Source organism: Falco rusticolus, chromosome 4 (genome assembly GCF_015220075.1).
Source record: "Falco rusticolus isolate bFalRus1 chromosome 4, bFalRus1.pri, whole genome shotgun sequence".
Taxonomy (NCBI): Eukaryota; Metazoa; Chordata; class Aves; order Falconiformes; family Falconidae; genus Falco; species Falco rusticolus.
This window is the reverse complement of record NC_051190.1, coordinates 69448645-69471271: the sequence shown is the minus strand read 5'-3', so window position 1 is coordinate 69471271 and position 22627 is coordinate 69448645. Positions and strand designations below refer to the sequence as shown.

At 42.8% G+C, this 22627-nt stretch overlaps 1 protein-coding gene across 6 annotated transcripts in view; it reads right to left on the bottom strand.

The window, feature by feature from the left end:
• The window catches only part of ARHGAP21 (Rho GTPase activating protein 21), a 118944-nt gene extending 97382 nt beyond the window's left edge, over positions 1-21562 (bottom strand). Inside the window, exons 1-2 of one of the 6 annotated variants that reach the window (XM_037384894.1) lie at positions 21473-21562; positions 19761-20075 (exon numbers count right to left, since the gene is read on the bottom strand). In XM_037384894.1, coding sequence (XP_037240791.1) covers positions 19761-19847 — 87 coding nt within the window. In that variant the 5' untranslated portion in view covers positions 19848-20075; positions 21473-21562. Of the gene's footprint in view, positions 1-19760; positions 20210-20276; positions 20630-20662; positions 20715-21310; positions 21412-21472 lie in introns of those variants that run through there. The other 5 variants (XM_037384896.1, XM_037384895.1, XM_037384897.1 and 2 more) reach the window with 5 other exon arrangements.
• Between the last annotated feature and the right edge of the window lie 1065 nt (positions 21563-22627).

Below are 22627 nucleotides of genomic sequence, written 5' to 3'. Positions count from 1 at the left end.
CCATCTCTTTCCTACTCCTTATTCCCAAGATCTTGACAGAGAAGAATGATTTACTCTAAAAAGTTAAAGCACAATGAGAAAAACATAAAGGTCTTCCAAGAACTTACTTTAAAATACAATTTCTGGAATTCCCCAACATAAGGATAAGCAGAGAAAGAAACCTCTAGAAAGCAGATTTGTACCTCCACATTTACTTGAACACAGATCCTGCAAAAAGGTAGTTAATACAGGAGCCACACAAGACAAGGTAGCTCCTAAGGAAGTCAACCTGATTCTAATTTTCTTCTAATTTTCCTTACCAAAGCTTCATCCTCTAAAGTTAAGCGATAAAGAGGAACCGTAAATTTGACCTCATCACCACTGTAGTCAAAACTCATGCTGGATGCTGAAAAGCCATCTCCTCTTCACTCATCACACCAAAATTCCCAAGACAGGCACAAGATCAAGATGAATCATCTGTTATTATTTCTTATGCCTGAAACACATTCATCTCTAAAACAGATGCCACCCAAAATAGTGCAATTCTGCTGAGCTTTACACTATACTGAAAACTTCATCTTCATGAAGTACTATACAGGTAGGCCTCAGAAAAAAAATAATCCAAACCGCAAGAATGACAGAAGAGTCAGTGTTTTGCAGTAAATCTAATTCCATTTTCCCAATTTTTCAGAAGTCTGCAGGCTCAGATAGGTGTCCTTTTCCTAGCAAAAGTAAGAAATACCTCATTTTTATTACAAAGCACATCCCAATAAGGTTTTTACAACATAACAAAAGAGAAGGTTATTTAAAGAACAACATGCAGTTCTAGTCCACTGTCACTGGAGACTACTGATAAAAAGACTGTTGAGATCTTTACCCAGTAGAGTCGCTGAAAGTCTCAAAAGGAAGATTCCAGGACCTCCCACAACCCGTTCCAATGTTTAACCACCCTCAACAAGAATTTTTTCTCCTTGTGTTCAGCTGGAGTTTCCCTTACAGCAACCGTTCCCTCTTGACCCTTCACTTTCAAACAGCTGAAGACCCCAGCCAGCTGCCTCCTCAGCCTTCCCTGCTCCGGGCTGAGCAAAGGTGGTGCCACTAGCCTCCACTCCAGCCCCTGAACATCTTCCCTCTCTCCAGCTTGTCCTGTCCTGCTGGGAAGGCCAAAAACTGGGCACAGTCCCCTGGAGGAACCTCAATAGCACCCAACAGATGGGGAACACCACCAACATGTTTTGAAGATTTGAGTGCAAATGTTGTGAACAGTATGACCAACTATATTACTATGCTACACAGGTATAGCAACAACAATTACACCACCAGCATTACTCATGGTAGTAAGAACTATTATTTTTTTTCTCTATTGAATTGTTAGAACTATCCTCTCCAGAACTGCAAAACCGGCATGTATTTCCATGGCTTTTCTCAAGTCTTTTATGCATTAGAAGTGTCTTTGCCATACACTAAATAATGGAAAGAAATTCCAACCATGGAGGAAGTAATGATTCAGTGGCAGGAAGACAGGATGAATAGGGTGAGAGAAGGCATTAAGTGGTCCTCACCTTTAGACTGCACAGTGGAAGTGAATGACAACGTACAAAAGCACCCAAAAAACTTAATAGAGCATGAATGATTAAATCTATATTTGTCACATGTTAAAAAGCCTCCCTCTGTACTGAATACAAAACAAAATACATTACAAGTAACAGGTTCCCTTTCTGCAAAAGCTGGATAGAGTTATGGGTCAAAGATTTTTTAATTATTTTATTTAATTGAGAAGGTCAGGGCTACAATGCAAACAAAAAAGGTAAAAAAATCCCACCCTTAATGGCTAGCAAATATGAAATAAATACACTAGCACTTAAAATCTCAGAAGAAATTCCTATTAATTAAAGACCAAATCAAACAACCTAAGCCAGAAACCCAGGTGCACAAACCCAGGGAACAGCACCTGAAACTTAGTATAAAACCACCTGAACCAGTATACTTCAGCAAACTAAAAAGCTGTTCACATGTGAACAAATTTTCTGTATGTGAAGGAACACACCACATAAAATGCTGTCAAAAAGTTCTAGACAGTCTACGAGACCTACATTCAAAGCCTGAAATCAATGTGTCAGTGAAACCAAATGAAATTAGTTTCAAGAAAAAACATACCATTTTAACAAGCAAGTCCTAAATCAATCATGATGTATCAAGTATCAGACTTCTGTCAATGCTCAGGGGAGTACTAATATTACAGCCAAGAAATCCTACAAAACAAGTTATTGAAAACTCCAACATTCAGAATAAATTAAAGACAAACAAGCATAGCTGAATGTGTGGAGCATAGGGGTAAAAACCCCACCACTAGCAGAAACCAAGAAATGTGCAGGAGGTTTTAGTGGAAGATGACAGGGTGACTATGTAACAAACAGCAAGTCACCTAAACTAAATTCATCACAGTTGCTTGTATTTCAGCAGAAAATCTGCCTTGTATCACTACAATCTTCTTTCAGTCAACAGCAGGTCTTGATCCTTAACAAAAAATTCTCTTAGCGTTATATTAAGTTCATAGTGTATCTTAGGAATATCTTTTACCAGTCTTGTCCCAATTGTGAGAATGCAGTGTGACCTATCAATCACGAAACTACTACGCACATTGCCAAGCTCTTCATTACATAAGTGACAGTAATAGGAATATGCAAAAATATCTGGTACTAAAGAAGTGCCTCTCTTCTGAATGTTTTTGTTTTCATTTTTTACTATGTCTGTAAAAGGACAACATATTTTCTAACCCTGTCTTTCAAGTGAGAAATTACTTTTTTTTTTTAAATCACCACACTGCAACTCCAGATCAAATGGCGCAAATTCCAAGATCTGAAAAACATGAGGTGTTTGCACAAAATACTGTATGTCAAACAATGGTGATACATGCACACCACTAACACGCAGCAAGACACAAAGACAGCAGAATTTACCAAATTATTTTCAACCAGATTTTGAATACGCAATGGACATAAAACTAACTAAAAGCTACTTAACAGTAGGAATGTAAGCTGTTGTTTCAGTTTTATTTAAGTCCTTTACCAAACCTCTTCACTGGTTTTCTTACCAATTTTATATCCTGCATTTAAATTTTGTTGTATGTTATAACAGATTAATCCCATAATGAAGCTTCCTCTTCTTTGCATTTAATTCCCCTGTATAATTCCTGGTCAACAACCTGTGAGAGTAGTTCCTACTTTACCTTGTACAAAAACAATTCAGAAAGCACTCACAAAAAATGTACACAAAAATATCATTATCTTTATTAATTTTATTATCAGCACAGCAGGACACAGGCAATCCAGTAGGCTTCTGGAATATGCTGACAGTTACTTCCTGGCTCTGGTGACTGAGGATCGAAAAAGGAAGAGGCAATCTGCTGGACCTCATACTTATAAACAAGGAAGAACTGTTGGGGGTGTGACATTCAGGGGCAGCCTTGGCTACAGTAACTGTGAACAGTGGAGTTCAGGATCCTGGGAGAAGGGAACAAAGCCAAATAGCAGCATCACAGCCCTGGACTTCAGAAGCACAGGACTGTTCAGGCATCAGCTTGGAAGAATCCCACAGAAGACTAACGCAGAGAGCAAGGGTCCAGGAGAGCTGGCTGATTTTCATTGATCTCCTCCTCCAAGCTCAAGAATGGTCCGTACCAGCGTGCAGAAAATCAAGCAAAGGTGGCAGGAGGCCTGCATGGATGAACAAGAAGCTTCTGACTGAATTCAAATGTAAAAAGGGAGCGTACAAGGATTGCAAGCAAGACCCAGGTGACACAGGAGGCATAGAGATGCTATCTGCAGCGTTGGGGTTAGGAAAGCCAAAGCCCACCTGGATTTCAGTCTGGGAAAGGGACAAAAAGGCAGGCTTCCAAAGGATACACAAAGGACAAGAGGGTGGATTTGTGAAGAGGAAAACATGCTTAATTGACCTGAGAGTGATATGTATGGAGTCAACTGGCTTGGCAGATAAGAGAAGAGCAGGTGTTGTTTATATCAGAAAGGCTTTTGACACTGTCTCCCATAATGTCGTAATGGACAAGTTGATGAAGTATGGGCTAGGTAAATGGGCAGTGAACTCATCTGGAAACTGGTTGAACTGTCAGGCTGCAAGTGTTATGACCAATGGCAAGAGGTCCAGCTGGAGACCTGCCACTGGTGGCATGCCCCAGAGGCCAGCACTGGGGCCAACACTAGCCTCTTCACTGATGACCTGTACAATCAGGCAGAGAACACCCTCTGCAAGTTTGCAGAGGATACAAGAATGAGAGGAATAGCTGGGATACCAGATGGGCATGCTACCGTTCAGGTAGGCGCTGACAGGCTGCAGAAGTGGACGAACCAATTCATGAGAACCTCATGAAATTCAAAGGGAAATGTCAAGTCCTGCACCTGAGGAGGAATAACCCCAAGCACAAGAACAGGCTTTGGGAAACTATTTGGAAAGCAGCTTTGCATAAAGGGCCCTAGCATTCCTATATGGACAACAGGCTGAACATGATCCACCAATGTGGCCCTTGTAGGAAGGAAAGCCAACAGCCTGCTGGACTGCATGCAGCAGAGTACAACCAGCAGGTTAAGAGAGGGGACCCTTCCCTTCTACTCAGCACTGGTAAGGTCACATCTGTATTGATGTGTCCAGTTCCTGGGTCCCCAGTACAGAACAAATATGGCCACACTGAAGCAAGTCCAGTGAGGAGCCACAAAGGTGACTAAAGGACTGGAGCACGTCACATGAGGAAAGGCTCAGAGAGCTGAGACTTTTAGCCTGGAGAGGCTGAGGAGGGGCGGGGGGGGGGGGGGGGGGGTTGGAACAAGGCAGAAACTTTTCCACATGTACAAATACATGATGCGGGAAGTAGGGGGAAAGGTGAAGAATAAGGCACCAGACTCACAACAGTTCCAGAAATGAAATTACAAGAGGCAAAGGGCACAAACTGAAATAGAGGAAATCCCATTTAAACATTAAAAAAACCAAACCACCTTTTATTAGAAATGTGATCAAACACTGGAACAGGGTGCCCAGAGAAGCTGCTGAGTCTCCATCCTTGGAATCAAAACCAGCCTGGACACAGTCCTAGACAGTCTGCTCCAGCTGGTTGAACTCAATGATCTCCAGCAGCACCTTCCAACCTCAGTGATTCACTGATTCTGTGAAGACTGTTTTTAACTCCATGCCTTATTTTCAGTTGTGATAATGCATTATGCAGCAGTGACACAAATGGTAGCTGCAGACAAATCAGGTTCAGGCTGGTTTTTGGCACAGTATTACATTCTAGCTCAAATCCCTAACATTCCCAAACTGTTCATGTTCAATATAGTCTGGCAGTACTCTCTGCTAACATGCACACAAACCTTTAAAGGTAAGTGCAAAGGTGTATCCATTCCTTCTCTGCCATTTTCATCTAATTTTACTGAAATTACATTATTCATGCAAATGTCATCCTTTTCTCAAACTTCTGGCTTCAGCAACCATTTACAGGATCTACTATTACAACATATAATCACATGTGTATAGGGAAGGAAGGAGGAAAAATAAACACAAATTCACCTTGATATTGATCTCAGCATCAAAAAATGAATTTGAGACATAGAAAGATCTAATACCAAACACTAACTGCAGCAGGTACAGCAGTGGTTTCCAGGCTCCACGTGAAATACTGCAAATACTACAGAAAAGCCTTTTCTTTGTACCACAGCTAGTTATCACAGACCAGCTGATCCCTGTATTTTGCCACTGAGGGCAGCCTTTTGCCTATCTCTTACTTCAAGTTCAGGCTATACAAAAATCTACTGACCAAATCTGTAACCATGTTCTTTAGTAAGGTGCATTTTCATATTAATCTACCTCATTATCCAAAACCCAACAGGAAACAGGGGGGGCAGGGGGAACCCCTCAAATATTGACAGCTGACTACAAAGAGCTGCAAAAGTATCATATAGCAGGAGGACAGATAAAATCCATTTGCAATAAAAAAACCTTTAAGAGCAGTGCTTCTTAACAGAGCATTAGTATGCTCTTACTGCTTTCCCAACTCGGTACACTTAACCATCTACTCTTATTTCCAGGTTAGATACCTATGTCCTTCTCACATAAGGCTTCTGTAAGGTTTACTTTGCCAAGACTAGAATCTTGGTTTCATAAAGTTGCAAAAAAAAAAAAACCAAAAAACAAAAAACAAAAAAAACAACCCAAAACAAACAAAAAAACCCCAAACACACACACCCCCCCCCAAAAAAAAAAAAACCCAGGAAGAGAGAATTCTCTTAAGACAGGCAGACTCTGTTAATGCTGTAAGGAGACAGTAGATGAAGTATAATCATACTTTAGTCCATGACTCGCTATGGAAAGATGCTCAAGAATTTTATTTTGTAAGATGAAATTTACAGTTTACAAATTCACAATTTGTACTGTGTTTACAGCAAACAGTCTTATTTGCCTGGTTTTGGAGAAGTATCTACAACTCTTTCAAGCTGCATACGTTCAAAAACGGAGGCTTTATTCTTCCCAGATTTCCTCTAAAGAAAGAAGCTTTCTTCTCCTCCTAGATTTGTCCAAGAATAGGAGAGTTATAGAAAGCTATCAACTTTTCATTCCTGAAACAAACATACCTATTTCCACAGTGTGTTTAATTAGATTTCAAAACATTGTTATTTTTACAACATTCTTCATGTTCTCATGTTGTGTCTTCATATACAACAGTGTATCAGGTTTTAGATATTATATAGTTTTGCATTATAAAAAGAAACAGAACTTCTATTTTTAGGCTTTTTACTCTTAATACTTGAAGAAAATACTAGCTGCTTGGGGTATCTGTGCTTAAACCTGGCACCAATTCCTCCAAAAGAAGGTCTGCAGAAAGTATACAATGCAAGTTATTCTTATATTCTAGCACATAATACAAAAAGCAGTTGGCTTTATCTAAAGAACAGTAATAGAACAGACACAACTGGTTTTCACAAGAATTGAAGGCTTTTTTTCAAAAGCTCATTTATTAGAACTGCTGGTCCAAAGCCTATTAGAATCTTCAGCTGAAAGGATTTTTATACAGGTTATTTTATGAAGCAGGAGCAATGTCATTTCCCCCCTATTTCAGTATTTTAAATAAGACTCTGAATACCTTTTTTTTTTTTGCAATTAGAAAAAAAAAGAAACTTTGGTTAACATGAGCCATCACAAATCTCTTCCTCCACATTTTTTATAATTTCTGAAGTCACTTACCCTAAATCTGCACTTAAGAATAAAGTAGTCTGGACTGCAACCATTTTAAGCAATAAACACAAGAACTTCTGGGAACTGGATGGAACACAAAAGTACAAAATGGCATAACAGAACAGTAAAGCCTCTACTACCACTTTGTAATAGCAACACGTAAAACGAGGTAACAGTGAAAAAACAGGCTTGTGAAATAAAGCGCAACTACCCCAGAAAGGCTTTATTAAGGGTTAAGAATTAATTAGAAGATCCTTCTGTAGTGAGTCATTCTAAAATGCAACTAGACCTACTCCTTCCCCAGATAAGAAGTGTCTCTACAAAAAAGAAACGAAGTTCTTGAAAAAACAACTGCACCACAGAATTATAAAAAATAAAAAAAATAATAGAGTAATAACCACCATTACTCCTCATGGGTTGAAAAGGCTAGTATACCCAGTTGAGGACACATGCCTGTAATCCCTGCTTTCTCGCTGAGTTAGGGAAGACTACAAGAGCCTTCGAAGGAATGAAAGCTCATGGTATCTTGGGTCCTAAGCAGCAAAGAGAAATCTGCCAGGCCAGATTATCTAAGTGGGGGAAATGACCACAGTATTAACTGAACTTAAGGTCAAGTCACTCCCACAAATCCTGTTCTTAATCTCTACATAATACCTTCACTTCATCTGGTGGCATTAATGGCGTCAATTAAAAACAAAACGAAAAAAAACAAAAAACCCACCAAAAACCCAAAACCAAAAGAACCCCAACCCACACACGACACACCAAAAAAAACCCCAAAACAACCAAAAAACCACCACCCAAAAACCCCCAAAACCACAACCAAAAAAGTCCCACACTAAAACATTATGATTCACCCTTCTGGAACTATCCAAAATGAGACAGAGATGATTGCAGTGTTTGTGCTTCACCTCCCTCACAGCAGACACAGAACATAACACATGGATGAAATTCAGTTTCCAAACTTCAGGTTCCCATTGTGAGCTGCAAGCAAGGGTACAGACAACCATTACATCACTGACTGATGTTGCATCATCCACAGTTTAAGCCACTGACAACTGCCCATGAAACAGGAAAAGGTTAACATGCTAAGGGACTTGGGGGAGGGAGAATCTTTTTCCCAAATAAACTCCTACCAGGTAAGTGTGAAAACCAGGCATCACTGGATTTTAAGTAGAAAGTCTTCAACTGAACATTTTTTCCTGTAAATTTACAACTTTCCAGTTTAAGTGAGGAAAAATATTGTTCTCTACATACGAACTTAACTGTGAGAACTGTTTACCCTGAACACACCTTGCTGAGTAACTGTCTAATATCACCAGTCTCTACTCACTCACCTTAAAGAATTTTGTTTCTCAGTCATGAATCACTGATGACAAGAGCAAAAACCATCTTAGCCACAGATGCCTTTTAACATTTTAGATCTAGCTTTAAAAATAGTTTTGGGGGCTGGGGGTTGTTGGTCTGCCCACCCACAAAAGACAATAAACCCAACGCAATTTTTTAATTATTTTTTTGTTACCTTCTTGATAATTCATTTTCAGGATTGGTGAAGGGGAGAATTTCCTTTTTGCCAAGTAGAGCTTCTCCCTACAGTACTTTCCCTATTTGTACATCACTCAGTCCCATGCAGCAGCCTTCAAAGCTATGTAGCTTGCTGTGTAGCTCCTGAAAGTGCTATTTCCTTTCCCTAAACTGGTACCACAGAACTAGAGTAGAAGAAGAGTAATGATTCTACAGCAAACAGAAGACTCAGTAGCATCACTTACCATAGAAGGAGAAAGGAGTTTTCCACTGGCTCTTACGGATTTACTGGTTTTGCTGCCACAATATTTGCAAGACTTGGAACCAAGAACAAAGCCTTGCAATCTAATGCTGCCCACTAAAAGAACTGATGCAGAAAAAAAATCCACAGACAAAAAATACTTGCTGGATTGCAAACAAGTAGAAAAAAAGAGAACTACAACAGCCTGTTTAAGTTGCATACAAGCCACACAATCACCTTGCCTTCTCCTTCAGCTGGGAGACTGGGAAAGAGGAATGGAGGAAGAAATGGGGTAAACACAAAAGCAGGTAATTGTGCATTTCATTTTAGCTTATCAAAACTGGAGAACATTAGACCCATATGATGCAACAAGAATTAACAGCAGCTCTTACAAAAGCAAGCAAAAAAAAGAAAAGTTGATATCTAGCCTGAACCTTCAAGAAGCAAAAATAGGTCCTAGACCTGAACATCTGAAAAACTGCATTTCCTGTCACTGATTGCAAACGACTGCCTTGTTTCAGCAGGCTTAGTACAGAACCTCCAGAAAGCAGGAGGAATCCTAATGAACTATCACAGAATCAGCATCGTAACATGTAAGAACGCCTGTAGAGCAGATCAAAGGTCCACCTAGCCCAGCTCCAACAGTGACCAAATGCAGACAGCTGCAAACAGGAAAGAACATGAGATCACAAATCCATAATTCATTCCACTACAAGGGTATTTTGTAACTCTGTCACTATTGCTGTTCCAAAAATGTATCTGGTTTATCTTTCAGCTTACATATACATTTTTAACTTCCAAAATATTATGGTGCAGAGTAACAAATTTAATTAAGTTTTATGCAAAGGGCCATCTCCTTTTGCTTGTTCTCAGTTCACCATGCTCATCTAACCAAGTTCTTGGAGTTGACAGTAAAGAGCTGCTTCATAGAAATTCAAGAGAGATGGAGAAAGCTACATCTCAAAATCATCTCTCCATCTCTACAGTCTCCTCTCTCCCAAAATGCCAAGTCCTAGCTTCCTTATTTTGTTTTGATACAGAAGCAACTCCATATATTTGCTTATCTTAGCCACGTTTTTCTAGCTCTACTGCATTGTTTCTGAGACGGGGAAAAATGAAGGGGGAAGGGACAGAACTAGACCTAGACACACCAGCTCCAAATCCACCATGGATTTATACACTGAGTTATGACAGAGAACATTAACTGTTCAAAATTATTAGGAAATGCATGACAATTTGCTTTTTTGACCAACACTGAGCACTAAGCTGCTGTTTAATCCTTAGAGTTACCTATCACAACTCTTAAGACCTCACCCATGAGTTCCTAGTTAATCATTAACTCTCAGTATTTTATATGTGACATATTACTTGACATTTATGCAAGAACTAAAACATCATTTTAGTTTTTATCAATTAGTGCTGAACATCAAAAGGTCCTTCTGCACTTTTTCACAGACAATTCATCTTCACTTCAAAATGCCTGAATAACAGCATCAGCAAGCAAAAATTCTGCACAAAGGAAGATAGAAAAACAAACACTTTACCTCTCCATCGCCATTTAACTCAGGAAAACAGCAGAAAGCTATCAGACCTTGTTAGATATACAGCTGAATCATATTCTCAGTCACAGCGTAAACAGAAAATTACTCAAAACCATGTATAAAGAAGTCATAAAAAACAACACCTAAAGGCCACAGGCTATGAAATGCTACGAGTATTGGCCTGCATCCATTATACTTCATGTTTCATAACACTTGCATACAGAAAAACCCTTTGTTCCACAAACTCAGCTACAAGGAACATTTTGATCAGGTATGCAGTACTTTTTAAAAGCTGTATTATTACTTCTCATTTTTTTAAAAAAATGAAAATGTTAACAAAAGAGATTCAATTAATGAGCTTGTAAGATTACCTCCATGACATCAGGATCAGCCAGCTTGCCTAATTATTAATGGCTACTGAAGCACCTCATCTGATTCAGATGCACAGATTGCAACCTTGAAAACTATTCATGTAAACTTATTTCACTCTGCAAACTTCTATATTAACGCTAATTTGGCAAGATGAAATACTTTAATGCCCCAAGAGCAACACACAAGCCAGTCATTCTTCCTTCCTCAAGACAAGAAAGGAGATCACGTTTAAATCCCACCTCACAGGCAGCTCCAAAACAACTTCTCCAACATATTTTCAAAAAATAACTTAAGGTAATAGAACACACATGACTGTATTCACACAGACCCATACAAAAACAATGTAAGTACACAGAATTGAGCAGAGGGCCTGTAAAATTGCCATGAAAATTGATTACTCCGGGCAAAGTTTACTTACTCACCTTTTACTATGGTGATTGAGGATAATAAAATTTTAAAATGCATGCAAGAAGGAACAAGTCAGATTTTACAACCATTGATGAATAAGAAATGTTTGTGGCTACACACAAGAATACTTTTCACCAGTCACAGGCTCCCTGTTGAAGTTGCTTCAAAATTGGAGGGCTGAGAAGAAAAGTACAGCAACAATAACAAAGCACAAACTGCAGTGGGACAGCTCGCTACATGAAAACTGCGGCATTCCTTTCAATGATAATTTTAACATTATCACTATCTTACAAAAACAGGTCAGAACCTACAGGTAGTAAGAGCCACTTGTTTGAGATGCACATACTAGATCTGTTGCTTCTTTTTGCTGGCTGAAACACCACCACAACATTTCAGTTCTTGATTCTTGCATCACAAGGAGATTTTGACAGTTTTGCATACTCCTGCAAGCACCAACTGAACTCAAGCCTTTTAAACGTTATAAAACTGAGGACATATGAGTTTTAAACATGTCTAATCTACAACAGACCTTAAGTTCAATTAAAGAATTGTATTTAAAGATCATTCAAATTTCTTAGGAAATCAACCACTTCCATGTTCTATTACAATGGGGCAGACCTTGAACAAGTTAAAATGTTGTTTTTTCCTTAAAAAAAAAACAAACTGAAACTGTCTTGGGTTTTGAAATCCACATGACTTGAGCTCCATATACTAGTTTTTGAACAATGTCTCTCTATGTGAAGTTTTCCAATACAAAAATGCAATTTAGTCTGTAGATTGAGCTCAGTTTTAGTTCTCAAAATTGAAAATTTTGCCTCAATGCCATGTACATATCACTGGGTAGACTGCATCTGTCACAAGGCAGATGATCTAGAAGGGATTTCTGAGAATTTAAAGATTCTATTTTAGCTTATCCCGTGCTCAGAATAGGTAGTACCCAAGACACCCATTCACCTCAAAGTGTTAAATCACAAGAAAATATTTCTATTTTAGCCTTTTCTGACCTTAGAATAAAATAATTATATTAAAAAAAAAAAATCACACATCTGAAGCAGATATCATCTATATATTCAACATTAACGTCAAGGCAGTTTAAGCAGCTTTGGGTTTTTTTAGCGTTTTTTTATTACAGGAGTGTTTGTTTTCTTATGTTCTCACCAACTTTGCAATAGCAAAAGCCTCATATACTTTAGATGAAAAATTAAAATAGAAGAGAGTAAAATATAGTCTTTTAAAGGGTGGGTGAATTGTAATTAAGTTTCAGTAAGAAATAGTACTCTGTTAAGTATACAAAGAAGTATACATAAAGTAGGAGGGCACACTGCCATTTCTATTGTTTAAAAACAAAAAGATCACTTCATAAACAGGCTCAGGTTCCTCTTTCCAATTGATTTGTACCAACTGCAACTATTACTCAGAAGTGTTTAAAATCTCTCCCAATACAATTCATAGTCTTCTATTTGATTTATCCTCCCTGGCACTCCAAGCAAAAAAAAAGCAGCATAAACCTCAAAATTTACAATAAGGAAGATTATGTCATCCAGCCAGCTCAGCGATGCCAGTGCAACATTATTCCCTACAGTGTTATTTGCTAGTGCTTAATGCAGTCCATACTGTGTGTCCTAACACATTATGCAAATGACACACACATAAAAGAAAAATGTCTATCTCAAAGTGCACCCCTCCACCAACAGCCAATCTGTAATTAGCCATGTCCTCTAAGGAGACACCTCATTCACTCTCAGCAAAGCAGCAGCTGCTAGCAAATGGAAATAAAGAAATTTAGAACAAAAATAAGCCTACTACCTACACTCCCAAAGGTGTACACTCACAGTCGCAAGCCAGAGTCAAAACCTAAACAGCTGTTTGTATTTTTCTAGAATGCTCACACAGAACTTCTCATGCCCAGCACTAAATATTTACTAACGTGATTTGCATCAGCCACTCTCAAACATTATGCTGTTCAGAAAGCTGCAGCAACAGCTCCCAATTCTTCACTCAAATATTTTCTGGACTACTAGCTTTCAATATGAAAATCAAGAGCAGAAAATATAAAGTAGCAGCATTTCCTGCTATGCAATTCACTGATGACATATACACAACATCATAATAGTGCATACCAGTTCAGAAAGATGCTGCAGATCTAGCCCAACACAAATGAAGATATTCAGAGAATAAAGCATACAGCTGCGCCTGATTTTTACTTTTCTGTTACCAAGTGATCCAATCTCTAAACTCTGGTATCATGTCCCCAGAAAAATTCTCTTCAAATCTAAGAGCAATGATAAAACAGTAAATTCAGCAAATGGTTTCATGATTACTAATGAAAGACAGTACAATTCAGGGAATAGCTAGACTTCCCATGTAACTGGGAAGTTTCACCCCGTTTAAAAAAAAATGAATAAAAAAGAAAAATGCAACAGAGGAAGCCTTCCCATTAAATAATCTTTAAGAACTGTATACATGAAACAGCTTACCTCACCTTGCAACTGTAAGATTAGGCACTTTCAGGTTTATAAGATGTGTCAAGCCTCTGATATGAACAAATCAAAATTTCTTTGATGCCACTGTTCCCACCCATCAGCTGCACTTAAACATCTACTGTATGTACCTAATGCTAGGTGATCGGGAAAAAATACCACAGAACTGTCTTTGAAAAATATTACAAGAAAATTATGTAAGAAGGATTTGGACAGGAGAAATACATGGTATTTACATTAATCTACATTCTGTGTAATAAACAGGCAAAGTATGACACAATTACCCCCATTCATCCACTAACCTGACCAGACAGTGTAACTCTTACCCACCATTTATCTACTATGCTTGGCACAACATATTATTTAATATATATACACATAGATTATCTATTATGGTAGGCAGACAAACACTTCTGTAGCAAGACCCTAATTTCAAGGATTTGATGAGATCATAAACTCTGATGCCTTCCACAACCATGGAGTTATACCAAACAGCTCATAAGACTGATTTCTGGGGTGCCATCAATTCAGACTGTTTCAACACCAATTCAGAAGCCTCGCCATTTATACTAGGGTTAATTCACACTTTTAAAAAACAATGACCCCTGTTAACGACAGGAAATAAATCTGGTTTTGTTTAAAATAAATTTCCTAATTTTTTATATCTGCTTCCTATCCTGTGCAATTTAATATACAAACAATTGCAAGGAAGAGTAACACACAACCTCTGAATGCTAAAAACTTTCATTTTTCTGACAGTTGTTTATCAGAGGAAAAAATCCACCAACTACAAAGCATCAGTATATATTCCTAACAGGTTAGTCTAAGACTGGTACAAAGACTTCCTTATGAACAGATACAGAGTTTTTCTTTTAATAAGGCTCTCACAGGTTGCACATGCTTATATTCTAATGATCACTTACACAGCAATGTATACACAAAATGTAAAACAAAAAATAAAGACCAACTTTTACTCTTTTCATACTCAACTGCCCACACTTTTCTGCTGAGCTACAATTTAGTCATCCACCTACAGGAAGATGTTTTCATACATTCAAGATGGACAAGATCACAAATGCATACAGTGTGTAATATGAAATACCTTCTCTTGCCCAACTGTTCTCTCAATTGGTTTTTGTGTAAGCAAGTAAATATAACAGGCAAGAAATAATACATCTAAAGTAGCAGATGTGTAAGCTATTTTTAATTATTTTGATTATTAAGATGTGAAAGTAACAACAATAGTCAACTTAGCACTTTGATGCTTGTTAAACCTATTAAAAAAGTTCACTCATAATAGATATATAGCATGCAATAAATGCTATTATTTTATACTGACACAGATCGAGATACTCTTCAGTCCATCAGGTCTCTTGCAAAGACTGGGCGGGGGGGGGGCGGATTCAGACAGTGATGAAAGTCATACAGTCAACAAAGGTGTCATTTTGGGAAGCAAAAAGTCATTTCAAAAAGGAACCATTTGCTGCTTTATACTGTTGCTTATCAAATACATAGCATTTCCTCATGGAAGAGGTCCATGTTCTGTCAAATTATCTTAGGCTTACTCCAACATAAATGAGAGCAGAAGTCAAGGCTATGCTTGCATGATTAAACAGGATTAGACTCAAGCTTTTTGAATAGTTGTGATCACTGTCTGTATATCAAATTTATTCTCCCTTGATGCAAGGTTGGTACAGAATTCTCTATCGCCATAAGTAGTATACACTTCTAACAAGTAGTTTTGGTATTGTGTATTATTTGACATGTAAGATCTTACAAATGCACTTCTCTAATTCTTTCTTTATATCACGATTAAACCTTTCTGCCTCTAAGCATCAGGCATAGAAAAAGCTGACATCCAACAATACAGAGTTCCAGAACAGCGTACCCGGCATAACAGGTTACAGGCATAATTACATAAAGATCGAAAAAGCAGGATCAAAATACACCCCTCCAGTGTTTGTGCCCCTATATTAGAGAGGCATAGCACCTGAAGTCACCACTTGAAGTTTACCAATGTCATCCCAACCAGGTTGTTAAAATAGTAAACCATCTATTAAGTATTGTTAGTGAGAATGCCAATAATTTTCTATTTTTAGTGTCATCACTGCCCTTCTCTGGTTCCTGACCCTTCCAGCGCAGGCTTCTCTTCAGGTCATGCAGTTGTACTCTCTCTGATAAGGTGTAGAAGTGAAACTATCATGGCATTTTCTCTCCCTTTCTGAAATATACTTGTGGTTACAAAGCAAGTACTAAATAACCTCTGACTATTCTTTCACAGAAGTCTTTGGAAATGTATTTCCTAATTATTGCCAAATACAGAAACTCTCAGGAATCTCTGAGGATAACCAACTATGCCTAACTACTCAGCTGTTAGGCAAAAAAAAAAAAAAAATCCCACAAAACCAAAACCCTACACTCTTAATGTAAATTTGCAATAAAGTATTAGAAATTTGCAATAAATATCTAAATGTGTACTCTAATGAGTTCCAACAGAAAAATAACACACACTTAATAAAATCATTTGATAAAGGTTTTTTAGTATTCATAAACTGAGGAAGCAGTACTGTTTACAATAAAACTTTGGCTTTTGAAGTCACATATGCTGTAATTAATGTTTTTTCATCCTACATTTAACATTTTGAATGTAATTTTAATACAGATTAAGTGTAAACTACACCACAAACAGATTTAGCTATTCTTTTAAAGTAAATGCAAAATAGTGGGAATAGCAAAGCACAAAAAGCACTTTTTGTTGTGCCTTTCTAGGCAGAAGAAGGGAGATGAAATTTATACTAACAAAGAAACCAGTTCCAGCCTCAAATCTGGACAGGGCCATAGACAGGATGTTGTGACTGAAGTAGTACTGCCTGTACCTCAGCAGGGCTTAAACACCCCAGCAAAACACTGCTAAAACCTGATGAAACAGAGATAGTATATGCCTGTTAATCTGAAAACCAGAAAGAACACACTCTCACTTATCTGTCTGTATGAACACAGGCTCAGCAATTCTTGCACCCGTTTGCAAATGTGTGTCAGATTTCAAACAGAATGGCAAACAGCCCTGAGAGTCCCTGGCCCTCTCTGCCAGCTCCCCCAAGAGCCCAGAATACGTGATCTGTCCCTTTGAACAGGCGCTGTATGTTCAGACAGGAGCCCACGAGCCTGAATGCGCAATCTTTGTTCTCAACAATCGTTTCAGTGAAGGGGCTCTGAAGTGAGAAAGACCACCAGATACAGTGTCAAAGGGAAAACAAAAAAATTAAGTGAAAATAAAAATAGATACCACGATGAACCATGACCAAAGGGAACATAGCATGAGAGTAGACCGGCATCCAAAACAAAAAACAATTACCAACCCAACATAGGCGTTACCTAAAGGAGTCACATCGCATGTCCTCAATCCTCCCACCTCTGTATGCAAAGATACAAAGAAGCGCTAGTTTCTCAGTCTGACATTCCCTTTCTTTGCCTGACCACAGATCTTTAAGCCAGAGCACAAGTTTTTCAGTTCTTCATCAAACCTCAATGATTATTGCTGTACATTTCCAAAACATTTAACTGGCTGAAAATTCTGATTTCTGTTGCAACTTCCTTGCCTGTGATGAACACGGGCTATGCTTGGAGCCTTCCTTGTGACAACCTGCTGCGTGTATATGTCTACAGCTAAACATTAGATGTAGATGAGTTAATATTGCATCACAATGCAAACACCATACGGGATACAGTGTCCAAAACCATAAATCATTTCCCAAAATTGCTAATACCTCGCATGTCAGTATTAGCACACTATGAAACCCTGCAACTGCATCAACTTTTCTGCAAAATTAAAACTTCTTTTTATTAGTAACTCTGTTTCATGGAAGGTGTTTTCTGATTTTATTCAACAAAAAAGCAGTTCTTACAATACAAGACTTCAGTTAAACGGATTTGTTCACATCTAGCAGCATATCAAGCACTGCACACAGAAACTCTTCCACCAACTGAACTGAGACAGCAGATCCTCACTCTCTATTGGCATTTTACACCGATCTATGAAAAAAGCTTTAAGAAAGTTGAACTTTAAGCCAGACAGGCAGTAATATGCATACTAAAATAACTGCGAAAGCACTGCAACCTTGATTAGAATTCATGAGGGCTACCTAAATTCAAGTAAAGATTTTGTCAGGCCTGCTGCAAGTAAGGCAATCATCAGTGTAAGCGCATGCTTCCTAGCAGTTACATTTTAGCTGCAACATATAAGCATCAGGCAAAACAACAGGCAGAGCAGTCCATTTTGCAATTCTGTACCTATTAGCAGTCCCCAATTAGACAGCTTTAACATGATGAGCTCCAAAAGCACCACGGGCCTTGTTAGGGCTTACCGCAGTAGCGAAAGGTGGATTATGACAACTGCCAGTGCCAAAAGACCAGCAGTCTCAACATGATAGAATTAAAAAGCAGATTTTAGTTTTTACACTTAGACATCTGGTTTCCTCCCTCTTCCCACACTATCTGAACAGTATTAAAGGACACTGTCTCCAAATATGGCCTTGTTTTCAGTCACATTTTTAAGAAGGGCATCAACAAGAATAAACCATGATTTATCCTACATGCAAATTAAGAATCATAATTTGTAACAAAGTCTAAAATCTCAACATCTTCTGTTTTCTTACTTAAGGTTCACATTTTGTCCTCACCCAACCCACCTGCTTTAAGACATTGTGTGAATTCCTTAATTGAGGTGATGGCAGTAAGGAAAATCTTACAATACCATATGTGCCACCTTTAAACTAAGGCAAAAGGGTAAACTGAGGATACCAGCGAACTAAAACCCAGTGTCCTAACACAACAACAAAAAAAGACCAAAAAAACCCACACACAACCAAACTAAAAGCCACTCGCACTTTTAATTTTTAAGTTCTGTAGGTTTAAAATCACTCTATTACATATCAGTTTCAAAGGGAAGCATCTATATAAAGGGCATCCATTTCACAGTCCTACATAGGTTTAAGTCAGTTTTTTGCCTTTGGCACATGTCCTAACTTTGAGACAAAAAAGCAAGTTTGTCTTTCTAAATAAAGTTTAAGACAGATCTTGGAACACATCCACTGAAGCTGTTATATATACTTTATTAGCCCTGAAGTTACAGTTGTTTCGCAGAGATTTATTAACAGGGAGCACAGAAGGAAACACCAGACACGGTTCTGCGTTAAAACCTGTGCTGCGAGTCCAAACATGCAACGGTACCACCATATGGCATGCTATCAAGTTTTTAAACTAAACACACAGAGGACCATTCCAGCAACAAATGCTGTGGATAGAAATAAGTTTAGCACAAGCCCCTGCGTACAGACAGGAGTGTGGCGAGCACTGGCTAGAAGGGGGCAGAGGCCGGACCCGTACTCCTATTAAAAGCACCAGGGCTTCAGCGTGACAGGGGGGGGGGGCCAGGCGGGAGCCGTACCCCAGTGCCGCCCAGCCAAGCGCTCCCCTCCCCGGGGGACGGGGCAGACGCGTCGAGACGACGCGGAGAGGCCGAGCGTGGGGGCGCCGCGCCGCAAGCTGACCGCGGGGCTGGGGCGGATGGGGGGCTGAAGGGGCGACCCCACGGAAACCGCCGCCCCGAGGGCGAGGACGGCGGCCGCTCGGCGGGGCGGGAAGAGGAGCCGCCGCCCGGCCCCAGAGGCAGCCGAGGCGCCCCCGCCTCCCGGCCCAGGAGCGACGCCCCGAGTGCGAGGGGAGCCCTCGGCCGGGTCAGCCTCCCCGCCCGCTGCCGGGGAGCCGCACGCCCGCACCGCTCCCAACGTCCAACTCCCAGCAACTCCGGGGCGGGCGGGCAGGAAGAGAGAGGGAGGGAGAAAGGGAGGGAGAGAGGGGGCGGCCATTAAGCCCGCTCCAGCCAAGCCGTTCCCCGCGGCGGGAGGCGGCCGCCCGGCCCGGCCCTGCCTGCCGCCGCGTACGCACAGCCCGCGCCCCGCCCGCCCCCGCCGCTCCTACCTGGCCGCCGGCGCCGCTGCCGCCGCCCGGGGGGGGCTCGTTGTCTCCATCTCCGCCGGGTGGCCCCGCTGCCCACCGGGTCGCCATTATTTCATTCCCGGTTACAAAGGAGGTGCAAATCCTCAGGAGCCCACATCGGGGAAGGGAACGGAGCGGAGGAGGGAACCAACGCCAGAGCCACTCGCGCACACCCGACACGCCGAGGCCAGCCCCGCCGCCGGGGAGGGGTCTCGGCCTCTTCAGGCAGCTGCCATAAGGAAGAGCGCCGGGACGACCGTGGGCTTCAGCTGCGCTCCCCGGCTTCTGCCTTCATGGCTGGAGGAGGAGAGAGAGAGCAGATGTGTCAGTCCTCGGCGCGGAGCCGCCGCCGCCGCCTCCTCCGCCACCCGTCCCTCGTTAGGCTAATTGCACCCGCTCGTCATCTTCCTCTTCCTCCGGCTCCTCCTATCCACAGCCCCAGCCGCGGGGAGGAGAGGACAGGCGGAGAGAAAGCGGGAGGCGCCCGCTCCCTCCTACCTCGCTACACACAGGCTTTCGTGCCGCCGGAGGGAGCAAGGACGGGGCAGCGCTGCCCCGGGCCGCCGAGGCTGGCAGGGAGGGGAGCCCCGGTTGGCGAGGGCCGCGGGCCGGCCGGCCGCTCCTTCTCTCGGCCCAGCCCAACTTTGATCAACTGGTGGAGGACGGGGCAGGGAGCCGAGGGGCGCTCGTTCGCCGGGCCGGGCGGAAGGCGCCGCCTGCTCGCGCTGCTCGCCCCGGCCGTAACCAGCAGTGTGACCGGCGCGGGGTGGCGGGAAGCGCACAACCTCCGGTTGGAAAACGGCAACAAAAGAGCCCTCCCGGCAGCAGCGAGGCCAAGACCCCCACTCGGTGGAGCCCAGCTTTTGTCTCTCACGCGAGCCTACCCCGCTCACAGGCGGCTCCCTCCCCCCGTCTACGTAGCCGGAGCCGTTCGCGATCAGACCACCGCGCCCCACGCCCCGCCCGCCGCCCCTCCCTCGGGCCTCCCTCCGCACAGACGCGCGGTTTCGCCCCGGCAGCCGGCGGCCGGCCCTGCCCCCCCCCCCGCGCTGCCGGCTCCGCCGCCACCAATTAGGGCGTCTCGGCGCTGGGGGCCATAGCGCCGCGCCAGCTGCGCCCGCCGCGCTCCCCCGGCTACCTGAGCACCGGCCTCGCCCACCGCCGCGGGTGGGGGCCGCTCGCCGCGCTCCGACCCGGGCTCGGCGTGAGGGGGAGCCGCGGAGCTTCAGCCAGCGCCCTCCTGAAGGCGCGGGGCTTCGCGCGGCTTAGCCGCCTCCACCGCGCGGAGAGCGCGGTCTCTGCCCGGACTAGCGCGGCACCGTCTCGTTGTCCGCGGCCTGCGCGCCCGCGCACGGCCTCGCTTGTCCCCGTCCCGTTACACCACCACCCCGCCCCGGGAAGGCCCCGAGTCCGCCCCGGCGCCTCACGGCGGCCCCTGCCCTGCCAGGAGCAGGGGCGGCAACCGCGCCCGGCCCGCCGAACTCGCGCCGCGCGGCGGTGCCTCGCCGGCCCTGACGCTGGCCCCCTCTTACTCGGCGGCCTGCAGGGCTCCGGCCCCTCAGCCCCGCGGCGGCGGCGAGGCGTTCCCGGTGCTGGCGGCTCCCGCTGCCTCCGCCGCTGGGGCCGGTAGGGAGCCCGTCCCCATCCCCCGCCTCCAGGCTGGCGGTTTCTGTTCCCTCCAAAAATCCACCCACCTCCTTAGACGACACCGCGAGGGCAGGAACTGGCTCCCGGCTGCCTTCTCGGGCACCCGCCCTGCGGCCGAGGAGCGCAGAGCCCCGCCGGGCCCGCACCCCGCCGCCCCCGCCCGCCAGCGCGCCCTGAGGCGGCGGGCCGCGGCGTCGCCTTCTCCCCCTCCCCGCCAGAGGACTCGGTGGTGGTGTTCGCGGGGTGGGGTGGGGGGTGTCACACATGAGTAATCTAAATTTTTCCGCCCTAACTCTGGATTTCGTGCTACTGTTGCCAGCTCCAACCTGCGCCGGGCTCGGTGAGGGACCCCTCGGCACGGCAGCGGCCACGGCCGCGCCTCGGAGGGCTCTGGGATGGGGCAAGGCTGGAGTCCTGCAGCTGCTTGCGTGTGGGCTGGGGGGACCTGGTTTTGTCTCCGTGAGGGTGGTAACATAAACGTTTTGTATACTTCATCTATTGTTATCGGAGCGTGTGATTTATTTATTTTTTCCTTTTCTAGAACGGTGATTTTCAGTATAGAGGCTGGACTAGTAAGGTCTCCGTGAAAGGGAACAAAGAGCAACAAAGCATTTGTAGGAAATGGTAAAGGTCTTGTGTGAAATGAAAGGTTTTTTCTTGATTGTGGTCTCTAAACAATAATGATGATTTGACTTGTGGTGGGTTTTTTACTGTGCTACTCTTAAGTGATCTCTGAAAAGGGGTGACTGGCCTGGCTACCCATCAGCAGCAGGTATGAATATTGGCATCCAGAGAACTGAGGAGAGAGTTTACATCCAGTAGCTGGAGGAAGAGTCTCAAGGTCCACATGCTGATTCTGCCCAACCAAGGTCGCATGTGCCAAGTTTCAAAGGGTGTTACAACTCAGGGCCTGTTGCACTAATTCAGATGCTTACTTACCATTCAGCGTGCTGCCACAGATTTCATTAGGCCTGTATACAGTTAAAAACCTGTAGTAGTTTCTGAAGAATTTGAGTTCCTCATAATTTTTTTATGTCAGAGACTACTTTGTGGCTGAACCTGACCTGGACCAGAGATTATATATATATATTTTAAATAAGCATATTGCTGTCCAGCTGGCAATCCAGAGGCTGGTTCTGTCCAGCTCCCTAACTATTTCTCACTGTCATACAACATTTAAAGATTTATTTGCCCTACAGACC